This window comes from Haemaphysalis longicornis, unplaced genomic scaffold, assembly GCF_048455015.1.
Source record: "Haemaphysalis longicornis isolate Haplotype H1 unplaced genomic scaffold, Haemaphysalis longicornis Haplotype H1 scaffold_5, whole genome shotgun sequence".
NCBI classification, from domain to species: domain Eukaryota; kingdom Metazoa; phylum Arthropoda; class Arachnida; order Ixodida; family Ixodidae; genus Haemaphysalis; species Haemaphysalis longicornis.
The window spans coordinates 163736560-163757071 of NW_027526385.1; the positions used below are offsets into that span (position 1 = coordinate 163736560).

General features: G+C 48.5%; 1 protein-coding gene across 1 annotated transcript in view; it reads left to right on the forward strand.

Moving 5' to 3' along the window:
• The first annotated feature begins 292 nt into the window (after positions 1 to 292).
• The window catches only part of LOC144139987 (transmembrane channel-like protein 1), a 105523-nt gene continuing 85303 nt past the window's right edge, over positions 293 to 20512 (forward strand). Inside the window, exon 1 of the mRNA XM_077672203.1 lies at positions 293 to 489. Within this exon, the coding sequence (XP_077528329.1) occupies positions 299 to 489 (191 nt within the window). The 5' untranslated portion in view covers positions 293 to 298. The remainder of the gene's footprint in view (positions 490 to 20512) is intronic.

Below are 20512 nucleotides of genomic sequence, written 5' to 3' on the forward strand. Positions count from 1 at the left end.
ATGGGAAAAGAAAAGAGGAAACTACAGGGAAGCACTTGTAATTCCCCCGCGTGGTGGCCTCACAAACAAACTTCCATAGAAGTGCCGAGGTCTCTTGAGTACGGTTCACGAGGCACATCGACCATTCGTAAGAATCGACCGTTCTGAGGGCCGATCTGTTGGGTGAGGTCTACTGAGGTCCTCGTCATAAACGAACACAAAATCGAAAGTCATAGACGTACACCCACTGTGTGCCTAAAGAGGTATTGACGTGCGTTGCCGATGTTCGGACGTCGTCGCAGGGAGGCGCGCCGCCGTCATGGCGTCAATCACGGAGGACATGGGTGAGGAGGACATGTACCTGGAGATGTACCTCCGACACAAGGGAGCCGAAAGGCGGCAGAGCCGCCGCTTCAGCCGCCAGTCCTCTTCCAGACGTGGATCGTCGCCCTTCCCATGGGAAACCGCCGCCGGCCGAAGGCGGCTGTCGTCCTACACGCTGTCCTCAGAGTAAGTGCCCTCGTTCGCCACTCCCACATGCAGATGGTGCGCTGCACTTTTCCGGACTCTTTTAACAGCGAAGTTGTTGAGCAAATCGCTTGTGTATGGGGTCTGAACTTGTTGTTGTTCCTATTGTTGTTGTTGTTGTTGTTGTTGTTCTTGTTCTTGTTCTTGTTCTTGTTCTTGTTCTTGCTGTTGTTGTTGTTGTTGTTGTTGTGGTTGTTGTTGTTGTTGTTGTTGTTGTTCTTGTTCTTGTTCTTGTTCTTGTTCTTGTTCTTGTTGTTGTTGTGGTTGTTGTTGTTGTTCCTTGGTTTGTGAACCATATCCACTTGTGGGATTGGCCAGGATCGGGAGCTTTATTGGGGCTAATGTGCCCGATTTAGGAAAATAAGATTTACAAAAAAAAGTTTTTTGGAATAATCGCACAACAGATATAGGAATTTGTGGTAGTGCGCACTATGCGGGAATCTGCTAGGAAAGGCCATGCGGGAATTTGGAGCGCTCGCGCACGCGTGCCTGGAGCGCACGTTCAAGCAAGCATACCAACATCGGGAGATTGGTCAACGTTGGCCACAAAGGAACTCCAGCGTTCGCCGTACGTATCGTGGCAAAACGTGCTCGGAACGATAAAGACACGTCATAGCGTACACCGCTAGTTCATCAGTCCTCGTGACGTCGTGCGCATGCGCTCTGTAGCGTAGGGGAGCCTCGCCTTGAATGTTGAAGCTGCTTTAGGTGATCATTGACCCCACATGGCCCGGTACTATTTATATTTTTATTCCCGCTATTTCTTGTTTATACATTTGTATACTTTTTTGCGTGTGTGTGGCTTACAGTTGAGGCACGAGCTGTGACACAATGCTGGCGAATTAAAAGGCCAGACACTACAGAAATATATATATGTGTGGTATCTAAAAATGCGTCGCAGGAAACAGACACAAACTGCTCATCTATACCCATCAGTGGATCTCTAAAAGTGACAATTCTTTGCCGCTATTTGGACTCCGAGATCACTATCGCAAAAATAGTGCGCCAATGAGATAACTTTTTTACTTAGTTTTATCCCTGCTGCGACTACCGTGACTTCAAGCTCACGGGTAACTACTCATCAGTCCCAGCGAAAAGAATATACGTATCTGAGTGAGTGTAATACTGCATTAAATGAGAGGCCATGGGGCCGTGGGGGAGCAAGGATGAGGAGAAAAGGGGAAGGTCACAACTCGCACAATGAACACAGTTGCAGTCTTGGGGTCCTAATCGCAAAATGAACACATTAAAGTCAGTCAGTGGCAGCAAAACGCACAGTTCACACTTAAATGTACAGTTCACACTGTGGACAATGCGGTTCACACTGAAAACAGTGCACGCTGCAGACAGTTCACATTGTATACCGAACGGGGAATGTCGTCCAGGCTGCTACACCAATTTGTAGAGTCTGTTTTCAAGGGCGTACTCGGTAATTGTTTCTAGTGCGGTGGGATCGTCACGAATCCGACTAACATGTTCATGTTCAGTCGCAGGGGCGGGACCTAGAGTTAAAAGCTGGTGGCGATTACGGTCGAATAATGGACAGAGCCAAATTAAGTGGTAACGATTTGGTGTGCCTTCCCGATTACAGGGGGGCATCAGCGCCATTCGGATCCTGCTGGAGCTGTCTATTTATAAATAACGTATCTCTTGCAGCAAAATCTCTGTGTGCATGAAGCACAAATTGTTAAAAATAACTAATCGACATTGGCAACAGTGTGAGTGGTAGCACGCATGTTTACTGATATCAAACTCGGCCTGATGGCTTCAGTGAAGAGACTGTGGTCAATAGCCCTGTACAGAAGACATATATCAAACTCCTCGAGTACTTCGTTGCTGTACAATCCAACTATTACTTAGCCCTTGGTTTGTATATATTTTCCATATTGTTTCCCTAAATTGTTATGACCAGCAGTGCAAATTATGCAAATTATGCAAAACGTGTACGTTTGAGCTGGTGTCTTTCTTATCAATGTATCACCCTTGCAAGAACGATTCACACCTTCCATTGCTGTTAACAAAATGTCAATGTTTTCCTTAGTGGCACTGTTCTTGATATATAATAATGCAATGAAATTAATGTTAACGAAATTCAATGTAATAGTGCTTATGAAAGTGCCAAAATGTAGCAGCTCATGCAGCTGTAATATTTCGCAAGAGTAGGACAGTTTGTAAATGTAGTCATGGGTAATTGGCTGCCTTTCTTGTAATCCTTACCTGCAGCACCGAATCGTGTTTTGAGCTGTGCATATAGTGAAAGAGCACCCAACTCAATTGTATACCCTTCTGTGTGCTGTAGAATGAGCTTTCAATGAGGGTGTTTGCTTTCCGGACCGCGTATGCGTGAAAGCGTCCATCCGCGCGCGCGCACTTCGAGCACCGAGTCGAGCGCTTATTTAGGAACACGATCGGAGGTCAGCGTCAACTTGCAGGTGCGCAAGAAGAGAGCGGAGAGATCAGGGGCTCAGGTACAAAAAGTTAGCTTCTACCACATGTGCGTCAGCTTCCTACCACATGTGCGTCAGCTTCCCCAGCGCCGCAGGCCAACCCCGCCCACGGAGCGAAACCATCGGCCGCCTGCCAAGCAGTCGAAACGAGGGGAGGGGGAAAAAAGAAAAAAATCCACCTCGCATTAAGTCGCGCACATATAGGTAGAGACGTCACGGTGCTGCGTCCAAGGAGGTTAAAAAAATGCGATTTTTTTAATCTCTTTGGCTGCGCCCCTGCTTAGGTGGTGTGGTCGGCCTGGGCCCCTACGGGATATGGTTTGGGAATGCGCGGCCCGGCCGCGGATAGTTCGCATGGCCGAGGAGGAGTCCGTGCTTCGAGAGGCTCGGCGTGCAAAGCATACGCTAGAGACGACAGGTCGCGCTTGCAGAGTGTCGTACGGAAGCATCGACCAAAACGACGACCTCCCTCTAGCCTTGCTCAACATGAGGTCATCGAAAGGCCATGCGGCCGACGTCAATCCGACACCACAACGATACAAAATTTCAACTTTGTGTCGGTCAATGGTCACTTACAAAAGCTTCGCCATTCAAGTCTTGCGCGCGAGTGGAAGATTCCCTGAATTTTTTTTTTTTTTTTTCAGCGAACCTTTCTGTCAAAGACACTTCTTCCCCAGCTTGCACAGTCGTACTCCGTGCGTGTTAAAGGTGGTTTAGGAACTTCATAGGTGTCATCATCGCTGCACCTAGAGCTGGCTGCACCGATGAGATCACCTTCATCGGTGCCCGTATTCGCGTGAGCAGCGATAGCACGAGGTGCTTCATCTTTTGCTCATTCGCTATTTTTTTTGTAAATAGAAGCACCATCGCATCACCAGGCCGCCTCGGCCATCGGTCCTCTTTTTTTACATTTTTTCTCGGTCATCGGGGGAAATTCTTTAATTGAACACGATAATAACGAATGCTTCGATCGGAGGTCAGGTGTCGCCAAAAAGGGGGTCTTATTTTCACATTCGTCTTGGGGTGATCAGTCTGACGGAGGCGAGGTTTCTGGAAATATCGCTTGTTCCTCGGGGGTCTTCAAATTGCGTGTGTCGTGGAACAGTTCAGTCGGAGTAAAGAACTCATTGAAGTTTATCTTGGAACGCAATTTCTTGGTGATCTGAGGCAACATCTTGATGATGATGATCTTGATGAAGACAAAATTATATTCAGTTCACTTTGAAAGAAATACCCTTTGAAGACAAAATTATATTCAGTTCACTTTGAAAGAAATACCCTTTGGTAACGCACTCATCCCCATTCCAGTCCCGAGAGACGCTTTTTTGACCGAAAAAGTGCAAGAAATATTAAAGAACTTTTAAATTTTGCGTCACAGTGACGTAATGCGGACCAGAACTATTAACATTTTATCGGTGCTTTAACTGCACGTTCGCACGCACGTGGATCAAATGGAACTGGAAGCCCCACTGCACTCATCTAGTCATATTTCTTGGCCGTAGTCTATGTCAGCGGCCTCCAATCGCACAAACAAGATTCTGTGACGTCATCGAAAACTGTCGGAAAGTGACTGGGGAGTCTCCCCTCCTTTACCGGCTTCCCTCATATATTCATCACTTGTTTAAAGTTTGCAAACAAATTGGCGTCATTTGTGTTGGGCCAAAGCTTTTTTTTGATAAATCAAACTAGCGTTTTACGTTCCCGCCCACTTTAAACCAAGCGCACCATGTTACACGGGATTGGCTACATACGGCGCTAGCGCTTTTGAGGACATTTAGATATCCACCGAAGGTGTTGCTCATCATGCGCTGGTGATCAGCGACCATGCACCGAGCTATGATCTCAGTATGGTCCTAGTCTGCGACTTCACCAAAGTACACAGTAAATTAACCCACGCCGCCCAGACACGCAGCAAGAGGAGTGGGACTTTTTTTCTGCCGTCTGATAAAAACCGTTGGTGCGTGTGTGCTCAAATTTGGTATATTCGTCACTACTTGGGTGATGCGAGCCAGGTGGTGTTAAACTAATAGCTTAGAAGTGCATACTAGGTCTGCTTTATTCGTAAACCGTACGGCCCCTTTCTGCACTTTGAAACCCTGTGGTTCCAACCCTACGCAGTCCCATTACTCAGAACAGTGGATTTTGCTCCCCGATACCTTCAAATCCATGTGCTGTGCAGAGCGTTAATTGGACCTGTTGATAGGCCTCTCCCAGCACGTGACCCAACCAAAAGTGTAGCGAGCTGCCCTTATTTATGGGAATATTTTGTGAGATTTCTCGAAAGAACATTTCGACATAGCACACTTACGACATTAAGGCTAGAGAACTTACAATTATGAGGACATGAAATCGTTCCGCCAGCGTCAGAGCCAGATTCCACCGCTAGGCCACGGACATCACGCAGCTATCTGCGTGATGGCAGTCGATCAAGAGATAGGGAGAACTTTTCTTGGCAAGCCACTATATAGACATCACTGGTTGTATTCGCACTTTCCAGCGAATATAGGTGGCGCGACGGGGTATCTAAAATGGAGGACGGGACGATGATCGGGCCGTCGTGTAAGCGCGCGCATCTGGGGGGAAAACCTGATCCGGGCCCATTAGTGTCTCTTCAGACCATCTTTTCCCTTGCCCATGAGACGCGAAGGTACTTTGTCGAGGGCAAAGCATTTATAACGCCAGTCACACGCTGTTTTGCGGCATCAGGGGGGCCACCGATGACATGCTGAGCATTGATGGATTGTGCCTGCAACCGAATGGCATCACCAGCCAACCGCGCTGTGTGAACGTTTGTTGGCACTTCAGTTTCTATAAAGGGCGCTACACTTCCATCCATGCTCGTAAAATTGTTCAAGCACACTTTACGAATATTTATTACGCACCAAGCAGAGCTCGGTAGACGCACCCTAGCACAGCGTTTTGTTATTGCCACTTGCGCAATTGTGTTAAGTGGGAATAATGCGAGTAAATTATAATTTTGTGGGCTATTTTTACAAGGAAAGATCCAACGGCATTTATGCAGGTTACAGGTAATATTAGAAATACCGAAACTAAATATCCAACGCTGACGCACCTACGGCAGGGCCTGTTACATCAGCTGTGCTGTGCTTTCAGCGCGCTGTCGGAAACGACGATGCCGCAGTAACAAGTTTATTTATTTATTACAACTACCTACATCGCGCATTCCTTTGGGGGTTAGAGAAACAAAAAAGCAGCATGTTCAAAATAGTAATCCCACATATAATGCTAAAAAGAGAACGAAGCACAAACAACCCAACAAAGCACAAAATGCGACTGGAATGCAGCATTTATTAACAAACCAGCTCGTTAATGAAAGAACAATGACGTTTTCCTGTTGGTTCTTGGGTTTACTTTCTTCTCATGCGTGCGCATAGGAATATTATGTGGCGGCACGGCGCCTTTCTTCAACCGCGGTTTCAGTGGCTGCAGACCATCTATTAATAAACGACACACTCAACTTGCACGAAAAACTCACCATCAATAAGGTGAGAGCGAACTAAACTTACGGATATTGCTCCAGAAGAAGTCAGCTTTCGTGAATACTGCAAACCCCATTGTGTTGCTGACACCTTTTCCAATGCGGAGCATAGTTATCCAAACCTTTGGGGCTTTTTTATCGCTGGGAAAGGTATGAACGGTGGCTTTTCCCGGCACTGAGCGATTTCTAAACTGCGGTGCACACCACATTTCATTGGTTTTTGGTTTTGCGTTCTCAATCCCCACGTTTCCGAACGCTCCAGCTGCCTTCGCTCGGGACGCCGATCGTCTACAAACAGCTTCGGAAAAAAGGCGCGCGGCGGCGCCACCGGTGCTGGAAAGTGCGAATACGGGAAGAGTCGCTTCTGTACCTATCAGGAAATGTAATTTCATGTCAAACAGTTGCAAGGTTCGCCGTTTTATTAGCCACGACATGACATAAACTCTGCGTGCGGATACATGTGAAGAAGACACTGCAATACTGCTACAAGGTGACGGAACGCAGATGACCGCACGAACACTATAGCGAGCTATCCGTCACCACCCCCTCCCACCCACCTCGTCCGTCTCCAATATTTTTCAGAATTAGCTGCAACCCGCCGCGGTGGCTCATGTGGCTAAGGCGTTGCGCTGCTGAGCACGAGGACGCGGTTCCGATTCCCGGCCGCGGCGGTCGCTTTTCTGGTGGAGACGAAAAGCAAAAACGTCCGTGTGCACGGGAATTTGGCGCACGTTAAAGATCCCCAGGTGATCAAGATTGATCCGGAGCCCTCAACATATACGGCGCGCCTCATAGCCTACGTTGCGTCGGTGCGTTGAACCTTATTGAATCAATCAATCAATCAATCAATCAATCAATCAATAATTAGCCGCAAACAGGTTGTATTCAATGAAAAGTTTAGCGGGCGATTTCTCCGCCTGGCAACACTGAAAACCGCCATGTCGGTGGCCACCGTGTTTGCGCATGCGCTTTGCGCCCGCATCTCGAAGGGAAAAAAAACACCAGGGTACATCGTCTGCTGCGTTTCAGCCCGATTATCGGTAGTGGCGTCAACATATATAATATTAATCGCACTCACATTAAGTGGTGGTGCTCTACCTACCCTCGAGCACTTCGAATCCACGGAGGATGAAATCGCGGCTGCAAACGGCGCGTATAAGCAGCGTAAGTCCGACGCTGCAGTTGGCTGCCGCCGCGGCAGTCGACGCAAGTGCACCCGCACCGCTTCCACGACGTTGTCTGGTATGTGCCCTCTAATACGTGGTTGAGTACAAAAACCGAAGAGTTTCTTTGGAGAAATGGTTCATGCGTACACCGATTTAGCGCTGGCTTTCTCGTGCGCTAAATTTTGCACACTCAGCAAAATAACTCACGTCTGACGTTAGAGCGCGGAAGCTGGCAATCAGCTGATCTGCGGCGGCTACTTCATACGCGCCTGGCGATGGGTAGATCGTACTGTACTGCAATCAACAGCACTTGGCGTCGAGGTATTACTTTGCGTTCACTGGGCAACAGTTTGGAAATGATACAGTTCCTGCTGTCAAACTGACCACTGCGCTCATGTTCAAACCTTTGTGCTACGACCGACTCGCACTCACTCGTAGGTGTGCGCGGAGGCTAGGGTTGAGTTGCAGATAAGGTTGTCACACTCATGAGCGGAATAATACAGAGTTTTAGCATATCGTTACCGTGTTTGCGTTACCGTTTACCATGTTACCGGAATCCGGAGTTTCCGTTTACCGCTGAAAACGGTAAAACACGTTAACCGGTAAAACACATAATTTTGTTGCTCATATCTATTTGCATTCGTTTAAAGTAACTTGAATATTTCACTTTTGGGGTGAAGCGTTCACAGTAACTGTAGTTGTTTTGAGAATACGGTAGCCATCCCCTGTAGAGCTTTAAAAAGAAAACGTGTTGGTGGCGCCATCTACTGCGTAAAGTTAGAATCAAGGTAAAATAGAATTTGCACCGCGATAAATATCTAGGCAAGAAATTAGTAAAATATGTTCTAGTAATTACTCAAAAACCTACACTACCTTGCCCAGCACAATTTTGGAGGCCTAAAACCACGTTGCGAGCTCAGAAAATTATCGGAACCATTTGAGGCGGGCAAGGCTTAGCACGAGTAGGGACGGCCATTTTGTCTCTCGCGCATCTGAGAAAAGTGGTCGTTTGTCGCTTTCCTGAGCACTACTTAAGAAGAAACACGTAATAAACGGCTTCAAGTAACATTACTTTTATCGGCTGTAGCAAGTATAAAGCGCCGAGCGCACTGCATTTGGTGTAATCAATACGCGACGGTACACTTCGTCTGCTCAGGAAGCTCGCTGGTGACGGTAAAGCCTTCGCCGGTAAGTTACCGTTCACGGTAACTCTCGCGCATGCGCAGTCGACTCACGCAAACACGGTACACGGTAACGTAAACACGGTAACGCTATGCTTAAACTCTCTAATGACTATTCGTGTAAACAACGCTATCGCGGTAGAACTGACTATCGAATCACTCGAACCCGCCTTGCACGGAAACACAAGATCACGTCGCGGCTCGAGGCCAGCCTGGCTGCCAATTGAAGGCATGGAGGAGAAGAGGGGTGCCTGATCTGCGGGCCGTGCGCACAACGTCGCCTTGGCAACTGACGCTTGGCCACAGATATGGCGGCGCACTCGCACGGTTGCCTGCATGCATTCCACACCATTGAATACCGGCTATAGCAAGCCTCTGAGCTTCGCGATGTCGAGGCCTCGAGTATCGCAATTTACGCATCACGCGAGTGAGCGGTGACAAAATTGAAATCGGTGTGTGCGATGTTATCTTCCATGGAAGCTTTACGCACTGTAACAGATAGCGCGAAAAGATAACGGCGTGATAGTAGCCTCTGAATCATGCTGCGCTAAGTATAAACCAACGTACGGATAGGAGGAATCACGCCGGCCCATACCACCATTTTTGCTGTGGCTCTTGAACGCAAAGGGCCAATGCCTGAAACAGGTTAAAAGTCGCGACAGCATACGCATGCTCGTAATAAAGAGAGTGATAAGGAAGCTTGATTAATGCGCTGCTAAAGCATTTTATTCGTATTTTCTTCTAGACTGGAGCGCATTGAGATCATGGTCTATTAGCTCGTCTTTCGCTTCCAATAACTGGTCACAAAATACTTGAAGCAAGAATTATTGCTCTGCGCACATCAGAAGCTTCGTAACTCTCTCGAAACGTTTTCCTCAATAATTGACGAGTAAAGCGCAAAAATTACACGAAGGACAAAGGGACTCGGATAACACAGGCAAGCGCTACTTCCAATTGACATTTATTCTTAAAAACGCCCTTATGTATACACAAAACGTGCGCACATGAGCACGAAATTACACTAACAGCCCGATATCAGCACGATAATTTAAAATTTGTTGGGGGGCTTGGATCATGATTCTTAAACGTGTTTAGCGTAAAGACCAAAGACGGTACACAAGAAAGGAGAGGAGACAAGCGCTAACTTTGAACTGAACTTTATTCACGGCCAAAGCCGGCAAATATAGAAACAAATGCAGCATGCGCAGCATGCGCCAGTGAGGGTATCACTTGTACGCATACGTGTCAACCGATCGAAACGCTGCAAAAAAGATTTCTCCGAGTTAGGACCACCGACGTATCACTGATACAATTATCGCCTTTTTTCTTGATATAAAAAGCTTCCAACAGTTCCCGTGCTGTCGCATCTCTGCTCCTAGAATCTTAATCTCCCCAGAAGTGGCTCACATGCACTCGCAGGCATCGCAATGGGCGCGAAAATGCTCATTTCCTTTATTTTTATCGACAATTCATATTCCCATGCTCGGTCTTTGATACACCGGCCGGTTTTTCCAACATATACTTTCCCGCATTTAAGTGGAATCCGATACACGAAACCTATAGCGCAGTCCACAAAGGGCCTAGCATGCTTCTTGTCGCATCCTTGCTCTTTGCGACCGTTGGAAGAAGTGCGTGCGCAAAGTTGGGCCACCTTGCGCGGCGCCGAGAACAGGATCGGAATCCCATACCTGTTGGCCACCTTTTTAGGACGATGGGTGACTTTGTGTACATACGGCACCACTTCGGGTTTGGCCATTTTTTGCTCAGGCGTTCGTGTAGAGGTGACTCCTTTAACTGTTTTGAGGAGTGCCTCAGCGACTAAGTTCAAAACCGTTTTGAACTAAACATATTTAAAAACCAGCACGAAATCACACGAGAAATTGTTACATGCGCTGTATGGTGTAATTTCGTGCTGATGTGCGCACGTTTTGTGTACATATGTATAGGGGCATTTTTAAGAATAAACGTCAGTTGGAAGTAGCCCTTGTTTCTGTTATCTCCCCTCGTCGTTCGTGTAATTCATTGCGCTTTACACGTCAGTCATGCAGTGCCCACTAAACCAGAAGTCAGCATTCCTCAGTGAAATCGACGTCCTTCAAAGTCCGGGAATACTTTTTGTGTTTATGTGACCTCACACGAGCCGTATCTCTGATTTTGACCAGCTCAATTTCAGCTGCAGAAATAAAAGCATTTCCTGGGCGCCTTCAAGAACACCACACCAAAGCAAAGCAGAATTAAAAATAGGTATCTTCGGCGGATGCTTCAAACTCGTCAAATTAGCTTGGGATCAAGTTCAACAATTTCTCGTACTGAGAAAACGACACTGAGTCCGGCATTACTGAAACCTCACTTCGTCATATGATGAGGCGCATGGTTAAATTGGGAGTTCAAATTTACATAACCCGGCCGAAACCATCTGAGGTTCAAAAATCCTGACAAAATACAAAAAAAAACCTTAAATTTACTCTAAAGTCCGAACTACTTTTGTCTTTAACCAGAAGGCTACACCAATTGTGGCCGTATTGGCTTCTATGCGACGACAAGCGAACCTACGTTTGCTTGGAAATAAATCACTCCAGCTGGCTTTTTTCTCTGCCGTTTATGGCTCATTATTTAGGTGAAAAAAGACGTTAATTAATGGGCCGAGCAGCACCAAACGATCTGCTATCGAGCTCCAAGCAAACAAGGGGCCTCGTCGGCATGGTAAAACCATGTAAAAAAGATGCAGAAATTATGGGCAGTAAAGCCTACCGCTGCTTTGGTCACCTCACCACGTCCGCTAATAAATTCCCTTTTGTGCGCCTGGCTGTCATCCATACGTATATATATGAGGGCAGCTAAAACAGCAGATAAATCTTGTTGCTACCCACATAAACAATTTGACTACATTTGTGAACCATGTACGTAGTACATTGGAGCAAAATCGAAACTGAAGCAAAACTTCGTCCTGTGGATGGTATACCGAGCCAAGTTGTGCTATATTGTTTGTTTCATTTTGTGGTTTGTGGCTTCATGAAAACATGCGTTCAACAAACGTTGACAAAAACATTTATTTACATGTATGCGTGTTTTCCTTTGTGTTTCTTTTTGTCATAAACATATTGTAACTTTGGCTAAAAAAAAAGACTGGTTCATCCCAATAACAATGACGCAAATATTATTGCAGTCTTCAGACATTCATTGTAGTTAACAAGGAAAGCCGGTATAATAGTGCTGATTCACTAGTCATCTTCTGGTCCAGTCTTTCTACACAAGCCTCCGACGAAAGCAGCCATGGCAGCACACAAGGAACATGACTGTATGTATGGTCGTAGTGTGGCCTCTAGTTTCGTTTCATTGCATTACTTCAATGCTACGATGGAGTTCACGCCCTCATAACACGCTTATCTCTATTACGTCGTTGTTGACGTTGTGAGGCGCTAAAACGTTTTTTTTTTTTCAATTTGTGATCTTATTTTTGGAGAAAACAACAAAATTTGGGGCCGGAACGGAGCTGACTGATTCGTCAAGGCTAGTTGTTTTATGCAAAACAAGGTTGAATTTTTACCCCATAGTTCATTTGAGATGGCTGCGGCCAACCCATTGAACATTCACACTTTGGGGGACCAATGGAAAGGCCTTCGTCGTCCAGTGAACTTAACATAAATAGGCAAATTATGACGACGACGACGATTATGGTGTTGAAGATGATGAATTTCTGACGTCACTAAGTGAGGAAGTAGGTACCTTGCGGCGACTCATCGTTTCAAGTTTTCCGCATTTCCGGCGTTATTAGACAGCTAGTCCTGCCAGGAGGGCTATATTTTTCACCCTCGGCACTGCCCAAGCCCGTGTTCCCTTTTCCTTGAAAACGTGAGGTATTTTTACGGCGAAGCAGTCTATCCCCTTGCGACAGGGCGTGTGCAATTGTACACGCGACTTTTACGAGCATTTTTGTGAGTTACAATCGTCGTGATCCCCACTTGAATCGCTCAGACAGCATTCGTACTTCCCACTCAGCAGCGGAAATGCGAATGCTGGCTGAGCGGTTCAAGTGAGCTTCAAGAACACCTACTTGACACGCCAAATGCTCGGCGCGTCAAATAGGTGTTCTTGGTTTTACGTTTTATTCTAGTTGAAACGTTTATTAAAGCAAAACTAAAACTGTTACCTATATATATAATCGCTACAAATCACAATAATGTGTATACGTTTTGTGTTAGGAAATGGTGGTCACGTTTACGATAGCGCGTTTACGATATAGGACATGACCTAATTTATTAACTACTTATTTGGTCGTGTTGTTTATGGCTTTTAAGTTAAATTTTGGTTATCAAAAACATACACAGGCGGTTTCAAATTTTTCTGACGGCTACATCCTTATGCGTGTGGCAAAGGGCTATGTCTAACCCCTTCCAGTTATCATTCCGACGAAGCTTCTTTACTCGGCGCCGCTCCATCATCCTTCGTGGGGATACAAGCGTGAAACGATAAGGGGAAGGAACCTCTGGCTTGAGGCGCAGCAGGAGGGCCTTACCCTGATGACAAGCCCCGCGCACCCTACGCGGACAGGAAACAGTGTAAGTGGAGACACATCACCGGACCTCACATTCACGAAAGGTACAAGAACAGACGCCACATGGCTAAATACACATGAAAAATTTAGGCAGCGACCAGTTCATAATTTCGACCACATTCGAGGCAGGGCCCGGGTCGAGGTGCCATTCAGGACCTCCACACCAGATCTTCCCCGGGCCCAGACGGCATAACGAACAAGATGCTGCGCAACCTAGACGACGCCTCTGTCGGGACCTTGACCCGGTACATGAACGTCTGCTGGGAACGAGGTGAAATTCCGGGACAGTGTAAAACAGCCAAGGTGGTGATGATCCCGAAGCCCGGTAAAAAGTTGCAAATAGAGAACCTCAGACCCATATCACTTACGCCATGCGCAGGTAAACTAATGGAACATGTCATATTGAAAAGGCTTAATAGATACGCAGAAGAGGAAGGGCTTTTTCCCGATACGATGATAGGTTTTCGCCAAAAATTGTCAACGCAAGACGTCATGCTCAGGCTTTAGCACGATATCATTGACGGAGATAACTGTTCCCCTTTAGATACTAGGTCAATTGTGGGGCTCGACCTAACCAAGGCCTTCAACAACGTAAAACACTCGGCTATATTAGAGAACATGAACAAACTAGGAATAGGCCGCAGGACGTATGAATACGTCAGGAACTTCCTTACGGATCGAAGGCTACACTTACCATAGGGGGGCTCCGATCGGCCACTTTGGAGCTCGGGAGCAGAGGTACGCCTCAGGGGTCTGTCCTCTCGCCCTTCCTTTTTAACGTGGCCATGATGGGTCTTCCATAAATCCTAAACGACATAGAGGGACTATATCACAGCCTGTAAGCCTGTACGCCGATGATGTCACGCTCTGGGTGGCCGGGGGTAGCGACGGGTATGTACAGGACACTCTAGAACGGGCGATTGAGGCTGTAGAGGTATGTAGGACGGAGAGGCTTGAGTTGCTCCCCAGAAAAATCGGAGCTGCTCATATACCGTCCGACCAGCAGAGGGCGCAAAATCGACTCGACCACTCCAAACATTCACCTTTTTGCAGGTGGTACTCAGCGTATCCCTACAGTTCAGAGTATCAGGGTTCTGGGCCTCAGAATTCAGGCCATTTGGGCGCAACATAGAAACCATACGCGCGCTGGAAAAAAGCGTCCATCGAACAATTCGGCTCATCTCGCGCATCGCCAACAGGCACCACGGAATGAAAGAGCATAACCTAACAAGATTGGTGCAGGCTTTCGTTTTAAGTAGAATCACGTAGGTTACCCCTTACCTGAACCTAAAGAGGGATGAGGAGAACAAAATAAACGCTATGATAAGGGGAGCGCACAAACAAGCCCTCTGTATACCTGTAACTGCATCGAACGCACGCTTTGAAGCGCTCGTCCTCCATAACAACCTTAGTGAGCTCATAGAAGCCCAGCTAACCGCCCAAAACGAACGGCTTTCTAAGAGTCAAACAGGGAGGAAAATACTAGATTCTGTCAACATAAACCACAGAGGAGCGCAAGGCGCGAAAGTCGAAATACCAGCGGAGATAGGGAGCCACATACATATCCCTCCACTCCCTAAGAACCTGCATCCAGTACATAACTAGGAGCGACGACAGGCCAGAGCCAGGGCTCTGCACAAAAGATACGCGAAATCCGAGGACGTTGTGTACGTGGACGCCGCCGAATATACCAGCCGCGACGCTATCGCGTTAGCGGTAGTGAATCGACAGGACGATTTCATCGCCTCCGGCTCGGTCTGGACGACGGACCCGGAGGTTGGAGAGGAGGCGGCCATTGCCCTGGCAATGGTCGCGTCCTCCAAGACCAAAGTTATAGTAAGCGACTCCAAGTCGGCAATACTAAACTATGCGAGGGGCTGCATCTCACCCGAGGCGTTTCGTATTCTAAAATCCGGCTTGACTATGAGCGGGGCGGCAAAATACACTGATATGGGCACCGGCCCACTCTGGCCTGGCCGGGAATGAGTGTGCGCATGACGCGGCTCGAGGTTTCATTGACCGAGCCGATGTCGAAACTACTGACACGGACGCGCACTCGATACGACGGTCAGGAAGGGACAGGCTGATGTCCTACTGAGACATAGTTGACCATTATAGACCGGAAAGGGCCAAATACCTAGCCCCAGACAAGACACTGAGCAAATGGCAGTCAGTAGCGTGGCGACAGCTGCAGACAGATTGTTTCCCCAATCCAGTGGCTTACAGCCGATGTCATCCAGGGCTCTATTCAGATAAATGCAAGGCGTGCGGTGAGAGGGCTGACCTACATCACATGGTATTGTCCTAGCCCTCTCCGGAGAAAAGACTCGCAAAGCAGTAAGGCAGGGCAGCCTGCACTCAGCATAAGTTCGAAGGAGCAGTGGGAGACCGCGCTACTCAGCTCCGACCCGGGTATCCAGACCCGGCTCGTCCACGACCGCCGCCAGGGACCAAGGACTCCTGACCGAGGGCTAAGCGACAAATCTGGGCAAATAAAAAGTTGCTCAATCAATCAATCAATCCTGCGTTCCTTTTCGCCCATGTCTTTCACGTTTAAGCACGCTCACATAAGCGGTTGCTGGTTTATACGAGCACGTGCGGGGGTAAAAGCTGGAGGAGGGGGAGTGGAGGTGTGCACTCGAAGCTGTAGGTTTCATGCTTTCCCTGATGAAACGTCGGTTGTGCTGTCGGGAAACTCACACGTGGACATTAAACAGCCGAATGCGACTTGTCTGGTGTCTTCACTGGTCGAGCGGATTGGGTGGCGTGTTACCCAGACAGTAAGAGGCCTACAATGCGGGAGGGAAACAGACAGCCCCACGTTTGTTCGCTAGAATAAATCTCGAGTCCTTTCGAGTTTCATTCAGATAAACGGCTAGGAAATACGCTCAATCGCGAATTACAAACAAGCGCGTTTTTTCTTTCGAGCACTCGGTGTACTGCGTCCAGCCTCGCAGGTTCTCCATCTTCACTGAATGGAAGGGCACTTATTTTTTTTTTACCTGATCGTTATCTGCCCTGTCAGGTAGTTTTCTTTTACTTGGAATACTGTCTTCACATTAGTCATTATAGAAAATGTAAGCAAACGTGTTAACCTCCACGCATAGAATCCGCTTAGTGCTTCTACAAAGCCCGAAGAATGCAAATTTCTGTGACGGCCTTGATAAGGAAAAAACGCCACGCTACCAACTAGTTGGGTCCACACGGAGTTCAGGGGAAAAGAGGCAACACAGGTTTATACACCTTTTCACCCGTTAATCTATAATAAGATCAGGACTGGGTCTGGGCTGTACTACGCATGCGCAGTGACATCTCCCTGTCGATTGCGCCAATTATAAGGCCGCTAGCCCAGCCCACTGATAAAATGGCAGCGCCCAGGACGAAGAAGTTGAAAAGGTCTATAATAAGCAGTGAAGATAGGCTGGTGCGGACGCTCTTGCCGGGCGAGATGATGTGACTCGTAGGAGCAGGTCAGGAAGGGCGCTGGCGCTGGACCTCGGGGACGTGGCCTCACACTCTGTGGTCGGGGTGCACGGGGTGCGCATGTTCCGTTGGCCCGGAAAGGTCGGGACTCTCTTTCCGGAGCACGGTGATGTCCACGCATGCTGCAGAGCTGTGGAGCGAACTCGAAGTGCTGCTGCGAACTGGCTGGTCTGTATAGGTGGGTACGAGGGATGATCGCCGTCTCGATCTCGGCCAGGATTCGAAAGCGCTTTCGGATGTCTCCTACGGCGTCTCCGACGACGGCGGGTGGCGAGAGAGCGATCGAGGGCCGTGCGGGCCTACTTATGCCCTCCGCCGGTGCGTGGAGGAAAAGCAGAGCTGGGTGCTGGTTCGGAGAACTGGTGGCTGGCCGGTCGTAGCGCGCTCCACGTGAATAGGCGACGCCTCCACCGGGCCCGGGGAGTGTTACGTACGGGAAGGCATCCAAGCACCGAGCTCGGTCGCCTCCGTCATGTGAGGTAGCATGGTGAAGAGCGGCCAGCAAAATTTGCCGCCTTGGTGACGACGACAAGAAGCCGAAGGCAAGCTTAACTGGTTTGCCGCATGGCGAGAGATGAGCGGAAGCAAGACAGGAACAATGCTTTTACGGGCGAGGTTACAGCACAGGATTCCAGCAGAGGGACAGCGTCGATTCGCTGCTCCAAAACGAATGCTCTTCTGCGCTTGTGGCCCCCTATTTATGCCCAAAGCGCTAACGGTCAAACAAGTTTTTCCCCTACTTTTTGCACGTGACGCGAACATAGTACAGACACACACAGCAATCTTTCCAGAGTTTGTAGGGGTCGATAGTAGCTGCGCCCGCTGAGGCAGAGCGAGGAGAGAGAGAGGAGGTCTCCGCAACGGCGTCCGCGTCCTTCGGACAAGTCGCTGCACGTCTGCAGCTGCCAAAGTTTGAAGCACGCCGACAGCGAGGCACCCCTGCGCCGGCCGCGCTGAGGCACGTTGGGATCTCTCCGAGGCAGGCTTGCACTCGTGAATGACGTGCGAACATGGTTGCGGCGCGAAGAATCGCAGCAGGGGTCAGCATGGTGATGTACGTTTCCCAAGGGCGGTCATTTGTCGAAGGCGGAGCGGGACGCGTGTCGGCCCTTCCTGGCTTCGGTGTACGCCGTTGGCTGCCCGTATCAATTTACGGACGTCACATCTGCGTAAGTGCAATAATTGTTCCTTGAAATCCTAATTATACGCAGGCTAAGCAATTCACATATGAGCTGAGTATTTGTTACGTCAGTGCGCGGTGTGTCCCAGTATTTATTTATTTTTTCATTTATACTGTTAGCCTTCAAGGGCCAATAACAGGATGGAAAAGTAAACTTGTACACCACTAGAGCGCACCCCCTCAATGGTAGGCAGCTGAGAAAATTAAATAAGTACCACTTCAGAAGAACAGACCTGTAAATTTGGAATTAGTGCAACTAAACAAAATGAAATCTCGTGATATTTTGTGTTTTGTAGTTGCATTTTTTTAGTTAATCAGTCTATGGTGGTGAACGCTCGCTATATGCTGTGGCTCTCTTCGATGAAATATTCACTCGCTCACGTCCCAATTATAGCGTATCAAAATTCATGAATGGCCGGGGGTGCAGCTCGCGGTTAATTTCCTTTCCACAACGCGGCATCGTTCGCATGACATACCAGCGTGGGCCGCCGATAAGGTGGCCGTGCGAAGAGATACTACCACGTCATCGGGAATGTGGAGCTATCTTTGGAACCGTCGCTGCTCTGCCCACTCGGATGGGGACGCAACACCGGAGTGCGGCTGCAGCGTTGTTATTCGGGCTGCTGCGTTATTGATGCTCTCCGGCCGGGCCATGATGAAGTGGGACAAAGGACGGACCCGCCCAAAGGCCACGCCCCTCGGAGCCGGCGCCGGCGACGGGCCCTCCCTGCCTGGCGGCTGGGATTTTCTGCCGCTCTTGCCGGACTCCGGCCGTCGTGACTTCGTTACTACGTTCGCTCCTTCCTACCAACCTATTTCCCTCTTTGTTTTGGCTCTTGATCCCTCCAGCTCTGTGCCGTATTGTCGGTCATCCGCTGTACCCTGCGCAGGCACGAGCGGGAGAGCAAAAAGGGCGCAGTATGCACGCGGGAAAGACTGAAACAGCTGGTGGAAACTGTACGAGATTTGTGCGGAACAAAAGCTGAAGGATGGTACGAAGATATATGATCGTTTGGCTGTCTGTCGGGTCAGTCCGGTCCGTGGGTATCGAATTTCCTTTCCGACTGGGCGGGGTTTTACCACAAGCTTCGCTGGGACGTAATTACAGAGTGAGCTGGCCCGAGGTCGTGGTGTTGTCGCTGGTATTACTGAAGAGAAATTTGCTACGCAACGAGAAACGAAACACACCATCGGAGGTCGTGGGCTTAGACCTTCGTTTCTGGTTTCAGTGTAAATTGCCGCTGGCTTGTGCAAGCGTCAGTAATAAATAAATGACCAAGTTGCGACAGTCATGTCAATCACAAGCTAACACGTTAATTAATAAGCACACGAGAGAAACCATATTTGGAGCTGGAATCACAACAGCCTAGGCTGCATCCACCACGTCACTACCGAGATAACTCATGAAGTATTTGCCAGACAAAGTACAGTTTATCCCTAGTTGGGTGTTCAAACTGAAGAAAAGTCCACGCTTTATGTAGAATATTCTTTTTCTCACGAATGTCTCACATTTAACCCTTCTAAACCTAGTTAACCCCAGGGAAAGCAAAGACTGTGCACCCAATGTTTCGTGGAGGTTCGCCTTTGCTTGAGAGTTCGCATCCTAGCTATAGCTACTAGAGGACGATTCATCCTTGCGCTTGCGCTGAAGGGCATTCGCAGACAGCGCTGCGGAAGCGCTGTCGATGACGAGACTGGAGGAACCAAGCAGCAGCGAACCAGCCGTTAAGCTTCGCCTAGTCGCGTGGTTCGCTCGCCATTAACCGCACGATAGCTCAGCCAGCGCTGAGTGATCAAGCGCCGGCGAAGCAGCGATTTCAACTTCTCCTGGTCACGTGGCACCGCAGCGGCGAAGCTGCGAGCAAGCGAACCGATAATAAAGGTGCGATTAGCGCGCTGGTGGCTGAATTTCACTCGCATCGGGGTGAATGACGTTGAAAGCTGTAGCGTAGTGGAGCTTTCGCTCTAAAATATAAAGCGTACAGACTGTCTCATGAGATATGTGGCTAAAACTTCAATTGCGTGCGCCAAGCCTACTGATTATACCAATTTTTTTAACTGCAATAAGAAAACCCAGTAAGGCTGCCTGCTTCACACGAAACTACCATTACAAAATTATGGACAGTGGGAAGGAAACACCTGGGATTTCAAACGCTTCAGTACCACAGAATTAGACTAAAAAACTATTTCCCGTTGAGTGAGCGCGTAATACGCACAGAAATATGCGTACAATGGCACTGGTCTTTTAAAGTTTTATCTGCATACCAAGTATGCAAAGCTCCGCATTACCTCTGCGCATTGGAAGAAAGCAACTTACGTGCTGCATCCTGGAAACGTTTTCATCCAACACCACAAATGGTTTTAAGTGCGAATGCACTTTATAAGCGACCCCAAACCATCCACCGCCGGCGGCGGCGATGGCGGCGTCCGCAGTGCTCCTCTATATTTAAGAAAGAAACAGCATCCGGCGCCAGGTTTCGATCCGAGGACTTTG